A 7,136-nucleotide genomic window follows, 5' to 3' on the forward strand; every position below is an offset into this window, starting at 1 on the left:
AAGATTGGTGTTCCTGCTAGGTGTGGTAGCCATCTCATGAGGGTATTTGAAATTGACCTCGTGGCTACATCCACCAACCACTATCTCAAAGATAATGTTGCTCGTGTTGCCCGGATGCAAACATGTTACATAATAAGCAATATCACTATATTGCATATCTTACAAAGTCAAATCATGTGAATGATTTGTTCATCAAGTCTCTACCAACTTCTACATTCCAGAAATATATTCATGGAATTGGTATGTGACGGCTTCGAATTTGCAAGAATCAGGGCGGGTATCTTCCTGAACTGTTCCTGTTCAATGCATCATATTATACTCTGTTTTCCTTCATGAGTTTACTATACAGGTTCTCATAAAGGTTTTTAATGAGGTAATATCAACACGAGATCATATGTCATACTTTCAGTTTTCCCCACTGGGGTTTTTAGGAAAGTATATGCGACATATTTATTGTCCTCCAAATTCTATGAATATACTTCATATCGAGTTAACAGAGGCAATAATCATTATATGTTGGGTCATTTTCTCCTTATTTTCCCACTGGGTTTGAAGGAGTTTTACCAGCACATCCCACACTACTTCTCATATTTTTTCCATAGGGTTTTTGGAGGAGACTTTAATCGAATGATGTATTCTTATGTCAAGCGGTGATTAGGGGGAGTGTTGAAAATAATAACCAGACGGTTATTAGTGGAAATCCCCGCTCCCCATCTCATTGATGGTTCCACAGATGTGGGAACCATCACGGCAGTTGTTTCCCTGGAACGACGCCTCTTCCCTAGAGCGGCGCCTCCTCAAACCATCGCATCCCTACGATGCGACTATTCCCTTGATATAAGTGTACTTCATCCATCAATAAAGATTACAGTTCCATCGTTTTTCCTTTCGATCTTAAACACCAGCGTTGGGCGCACGCGCCGACCCAAACGTGGATATGAACGTTTGTGTACGCCTGGCCGACTCAAATGGACAAAAAGCGGACAAAATCGCCATCTGTTTGAGTCGGCCCATCGGAGTTGCTCTAACAACCCAGCTTTTAATCCATGCATGTAGCATGTACCCAAGGGCAATTTTGTCGAGAGAAAAACGAGGGAAGCTATCCATGGTATCCAAACTGCAGAGAATAGAGGACCGGAGGGAGTATTCACTAATCCCTCTGTTGGATTATGTAAGGGCATCTTCAATAGTTGTAAGATTGTTGTTGGTAGACTTTGCCACATAGGATTTTTAATGACGTGTCATACAATAAATGAGGAAAGAGAGAAAGGTTGTATGTAGATGAACCAACACCCCTTGCACAAGCTCTAAATAAGAGAGCACCATATTCATTATCTCACATCATATTGGGCAAATTAGATACTCCCTCCGTCTAGGTGTGTAAGTCATCTTACGAAAATCAAATAATCCCAAAACACTTAGGCGCGGTGCATTAACTTCTACCTCGTTTCTTGTTTCTTGACATATCAACCAATAAAAGATGTGGGATGTGCATATTTTTAATGACTTGAGACTACCAAACATGACATGCAGTGGTTAGTTCATTGCATGCAATGCTATTAATTAGCAAATAAGCATTAAGTTCTCTCGTTTTCCTCTTCTCTTTGGTCACGGTGCACAACCTAAGATGACTTACTCACCTAGATGAAGGGAGTACAACCTATTGAAGTTGTTATACGTTAAGGTGTTAGTTGATAACATGACATATTTTACCAACAAGCTAACATACAAACTATTGGAGATGCCCTAAGATGACCATGCGTTCTAAGATCTACCTTTGACAAATACTAGCCAGTTTTGTAGCTGATGCACCCTTCCCTCTCTCCCTCCCCGGACCCCCTCGTTAGCACTCTGCAAAGTGTTATGCAAATGTATGAATGCTTCCGTGTTGAGCACCGTAGACGCCTCGTCATTAACGGGAACGTCTCATCCCACTGAAAGCGCATTGTCGGAAATCCTGATATAAATCCAGAAATAATGCGAGCACCAGGATTTGAGTTGAGGATACCACTGTCCATCTAAACATCTCAATGCTCGCCCCACGTTGACTGCTCAAAAAAAAAAGAAAGAAATAATCAGTTAAGTAAAGTACTCTATATCCACGGACAGGAACTTTTGGAACATGGTTCCATGCACACCCGTTAGTACAGTAAAATAAAAAAAATGCAAAAAAAACCAAACGAATCTAAACTTTTAGGGTCAACTTGATCGACCATTTCACATCGGTGGTTTCGTGGCAAAGAAATACCAACTTTCATTCCTTAACGAAACTTCACATGTGATTAGAATGGTCAACCAAGTTTGATACTTCAAAATTATTCACCGTGCTTTCTATAGCTAGCAAAAAGTTATATGCAGTGATAGTGCTCGATAGCATAGTTAAAATGCCCACATACACCTAAAAAAAAGGTTAAAATGCCCACAATATCTGTATTGGCACTTCTTTGGTATTTGTAGAACTGCTACAAACTTATGATTATATTTTTCAAGTGATATATCAATAAAATATAACCTGTCAATAAAGTTATCCATTTAATTTCTTTGAAAAGGGGGGATGGCGGTACAAGCAATAGGAAAATAAAGACAATCAAATGTATTAAAAACATGTATTGAAACTTTCAAATTCAGAAGGTATTGCACCACGGCTGCAAGCAAATCAAGTTGTAGCTCTCCACAACCAAACTAATAATTCACTGATAAAATATTAACTTGGTCTAAGATAATTCAACACATGATGAAGAAAACCAAGAATTAACATGTGAGACTTCTTTTGACATCTGCGTTATCATAGCTTTTTCAATCATTGGTGGGGCTGTGCAAGATTGCGTAGGCCACAGTCAAGGACATTTACAGGCGACAGCAGACCAAAGATGGGGATGTTCGGCCTCCAAGAAATGTTGTTCAAACCCAGGTGCTTCAGCGAGGCTGGGAGCGTTGACTGGCGTGCTATCAGTGAGTTGAACAGCTTAAGCTCTGGCCCCGAAGGCTTTGAGAAGTGGCAACCCAACGGCAAGGAGAGCCATATTTTCCCATCTTCTTTAGTCTTCAGCGATAGTTTCATCCTCGGGTGAAGATAGCCTTCAGCAAAAGCAAGGTTAGTAAAGTAAGATTTATGATCAGCTGCAGGTAACACCTGCTAAAGCACCTACTTTTCAGAACTTCAGCAGATGAGCTGCACAGCTTTACTACAAATGACGTTACTGCCCTTAAAAGTTTTGCATTCTACTCAAATTTATAATTTCCTCTTGTGAGACGATGAAATGAACCTTAGCTCAGTTCCTCTTACTTATTCAACCACCACCTAAAAAATGTTTTGCACTTCCTACTCCCTCCTGGCGGCTTTGTAAGTTGGTTCATGGACCCTAGGTGTTTCCGGGGTGTAATTCACCCCATAATGACCTCGTATTTAATCATCCCGTAATTATTCGCCATGGCTATCCAAGGGAAACAACATCCACCAATGCATGCAGGTTTCGCTAGCCATTTACTACTGTAGTTGATAGAGGATTGGGCAATGGGAGATGTCGTTGATAGAGGATTGCATGGAGGCGCATGCATAGATAATGTAGAGTACTCCCTCCATCCTTCAAAGAGTGTACTTCCAACTTTGCAGGAGGCTCAAACTATCTCAAGGTTTGATCGAGTTTGTGCAAAAATATATCAATATTTGTGAAACCAAATAGAAGTATGATGAAAATATATATTATCATGAATCCAATGCTACTAATTTGATGGCATAAATGCTGGTGTACAATTGTATAATACAGTCAAACATAAAAATGTTTGACTTTCCAACAAAGTTGGAAGTACTCTTTAAAGGATGGAGTACGCGCGAATTTTGGTATGCATGGAGGATGCCAACAAACGCTGCATTAATCATGGGAATCAGCCACGGGCCAAAGAATCAATAAGAAGTGTAACCACGCGTCTTGGTCGCAGCGCAATGGTACTCCTGATACCCGTCAAGAGGGACAACCAAATTTAGGGTCTCTCACAGCAAGGAAGTTCAACCAACCAGTAAAGAAGATCCAAAAATTTGTAAAAAAAACACAGCACCATACCATAGAACAAGCATCATCAATGTTTACCTGATTCTGATCCTGATGAGGTCAAAATGGCATGCAGGGACTGTAGTGTAATGGTCTGCCCTATATTACCACATTCATTCGAACTCAGTGGCTGTACAAGAATAGTTAAATATCAGTGAATTGAGATGGCAAGATGAACACATCTACAACATAAAGATCAATAAAGCATACCTGATTGGTTTCCTCGAAATTCAATGTTCTTGGTGCAGATGTGGCTTCCCCAGCACATGATCTTGAGCAAATTACAAGAAAAGGAAGTTGTCAAATGTTATCATGACAAAATAGAAAAATATGAAATTATATCAACAAATTTGGACCATCGCTGTAAAAAAGTTGTCCAAACATATAGAACTTACAGTGGATCGTAACCCAAATCAGGTACAGAGGTATCACCATGGATCTATGACCATAAAAATAGGAAGTTAGGTCATAAAATTATTCAAAACGAGGAAGGAAGGACAGGTCACTTACTGTTGCATTATTGAGGGCATTCTCAGAGTAGTTTGTCTCTGTGGATGGGAAAAGACCTGTAATATGATGAAAATCATTAACAAACTCATAAAGTCAATGCAGTTGGAAACATGGGTTTCAGCAGCAACAGGACAACAGATTTAGCACAATAATTCAAAAGTATGGTCCAGGACATGTTTGAATGCAAAGTAAATTTGGAGTACTCATGCAGTGGTAAAACAGATTGTGGTCTATATAGTAGTTTGAGGTGACGAACTGCATACACTATTCCACAGATGTGTAAATTCTGTAATAAATTCTTCCAAGACCATTAATATAAGAAAAGGCTTGCTGCAATTACAGTTGTACTTGGAAAAGTTACCCGCAGTTCTCATTTTTTCCTTTAGTACGAATTTTTTAGAGTATTAGAAGTTCTTCCCTAGAGATCTTCTACATAGAAAAGAGAAACACCTCTTTCGTTTCACATGTTGGCTAGCTTCATTTATATGGTTGATTAGGTTTTCCATGGCAGACTGTGAATCCTAATAGTATAAGCAAACAACCTCAAAAGAAGACTAGGTAGCAACATAAGCACAATAGCTTACAGAACCAAATAGAGAAGCAAACCTAGCAGTATGAAGCACTATTCATGTGAGATGCACAATAAATACCTGGAGTTGTATTATTCAGATAATAGGAGAATGTAGAGGGAAGCAACGTTGGTAGAGCATAGCCACCTTCCGCATAAGTATATGGTTGAATTAGTCTCAACATCTTCTTTTCAATGTCAACACCAACAATCCATGTCTTGTAATCTTCAGGTTTCACCTTTGCTAAAAGGTAGACAACACTGTCACCATGAATGCCAAAGGTCGGGCAATATGTTTTCAGGTTCCTCAATGTCGAGTTTTCAGCAAAAGCAAGCCACTGAGGCGACACCTTACAATACTTTGGGTCATACTCGGAGATTTCATCAACATGAACAGCATGGGTCCTGAGCCAATAGTCCCGTGAAGGAAACCTAAAATATGACTGGATCTTCCAACCATCAGGGACAATAATAGGTTCCGCTTGCTTTAAAACAGGATAGATGAGCTCCGAATCATGTATGATATCGTTGCTGTCAAAATGCTGCATCGTCTTGGAAATGATATTAGAAGTCTCATCACGAGCAATAGCTGGTATGCAAAAATTATCAATCTCAATGAACTTGAAGATCCCATTGCGGTAGGTGACATCCCGGATAAACTCCACATCTCCTCCAATTACATGGGGATTGTTGATTTCAGGTTTGGGGAGAGGGATGAGTCGGAGAACTGGGTCATTATCAAGCACCTTGCAGGTGACAATGCCACGCCAGAGGTCTACCCAGCCAAACTCATTTGCTCCAAGCACGAGCACCTTATTGAATTGACAAGGCAGGTCGTCATTTGTCCTGACGGCAGGAGATTCCGGCAGCTGCAACGGCTTGGTGCTCCACTGGTGCGTCTTAGACGAGTAAACGTGGAGGTCGTAGTGCCCAAGGTCCCTACCCACAGAGAGATCGGCAAGGACATAGTTGTCCTCGTCATCGGGGCAGGGAACGATGCTCAAGCATATCGAATCGCAACTGCTACCTAGAGGAGTTGACGGGATAGGTTCGAGCGACGGTTTGCCGCCCCCTGCCTTGTACATGAAGTACTCGACGAGATTGCTTCTGTCGCTTCGATTGATGAAGAGCAAACGAAAGAGGACGAAACCCTTAGCTGAAAAGAGAAACAGTGGCTGGAAGTCGAAGTCGTCGTCGTCGCCCTCGAGCTTGGAGAGGTGGAAGCAGAAGTAGGAGACTTCCGGCGGAGGCACGAGGTAGAAGGCCACCTTGACGGCGCGACCGCCGAATGTCTCCGACGTAGCGCTGGCGGAGTCGACGCGGTCGAGCTCGTCGTCGTAGCCCTTCTTTTCGAGGAGAACCCAAGCAGGATACGAGGGAACGGTGGCGGCGGCGGCGGCGGCATCGGCGGCAGAGGTGGCCATGGCAGGCAGCGCAAGAGGTGGGCGCGGATCGGATTTGGGGCCTAGGGTTTGTTGCGGCGCAAGGCGTGGATGCAGCGCGAATTTGGGGATCTAGGTTTGCCTCTCCACGGGGTGACCTCCGGTGTAGTCCTGGCCATGGGCCGCCCGGCCCGGACAGCCCGGCCCGACCCGGCCCGAAAAAGCCCGGCCAGACCCGGCCCGACGCTGCTCCCGGGCCGGGCCTGGGCCTAGGTTTTGAGCCCGAAGACTAGGTCGGGCCGGGCCTGGGCCCGCTGTTTATGACATTTACTGAAGAGGCCCGGCCCGAGGCCCGACGTGTTTTTTGCTGTGATGGGCCGGGCTCGGGCCTGAAAACTAGGCCCGACGGCCGGGCCGGGCCGGGCTTGGGCCTGAGTTTTCTACCTCGGGCTTGGTCAGGTCCGGCCCGAAGCCCGGCCCGGCCCGGAGGATGGCCAGGTCTACTCCGGTGCTATATCGCGTATGCTACGGATACACGCTGGCTTTTTTTTTCTTTTTTTCTTTTTTGAGAATCTCGCATACACACGCTGGCTAGCCTGCACCGTCGGCTTGATGGGCCGACTTAGT

At 43.6% G+C, this 7,136-nt stretch overlaps 1 protein-coding gene across 1 annotated transcript; it reads right to left on the bottom strand.

Moving 5' to 3' along the window:
* Positions 1-2,578: 2,578 nt before the first annotated feature.
* On the bottom strand, positions 2,579-6,654 carry LOC119278411. The gene is made up of 6 exons (XM_037559763.1): positions 5,210-6,654; positions 4,560-4,615; positions 4,445-4,488; positions 4,260-4,320; positions 4,089-4,179; positions 2,579-3,078 (listed from the first exon to the last, which is right to left on the bottom strand). Exons 1-6 carry the CDS (start codon positions 6,549-6,551, stop codon positions 2,801-2,803), a joined length of 1,872 nt encoding a protein of 623 aa, XP_037415660.1. The 5' UTR covers positions 6,552-6,654; the 3' UTR covers positions 2,579-2,800.
* Positions 6,655-7,136: the final 482 nt, after the last annotated feature.

The sequence above is a fragment of the Triticum dicoccoides genome, chromosome 3B (genome assembly GCF_002162155.2).
Source record: "Triticum dicoccoides isolate Atlit2015 ecotype Zavitan chromosome 3B, WEW_v2.0, whole genome shotgun sequence".
Taxonomy (NCBI): domain Eukaryota; kingdom Viridiplantae; phylum Streptophyta; class Magnoliopsida; order Poales; family Poaceae; genus Triticum; species Triticum dicoccoides.

What these genes read in the sequence shown, in the direction of transcription:
- LOC119278411 (XM_037559763.1), bottom strand. Translation starts at nt 6,551, where the DNA reads ATGGCCACCTCTGCCGCCGATGCCGCCGCCGCCGCCGCCACCGTTCCC. An exon ending in TCTGAATAATACAACTCCAG is followed by an intron (nt 4,616 to 5,209) that starts GTATTTATTGTG and finishes ATCATATTACAG; the next exon opens with GTCTTTTCCCATCCACAGAG. An exon ending in GATTTGGGTTACGATCCACT is followed by an intron (nt 4,321 to 4,444) that starts GTAAGTTCTATA and finishes AATTTGCTCAAG; the next exon opens with ATCATGTGCTGGGGAAGCCA.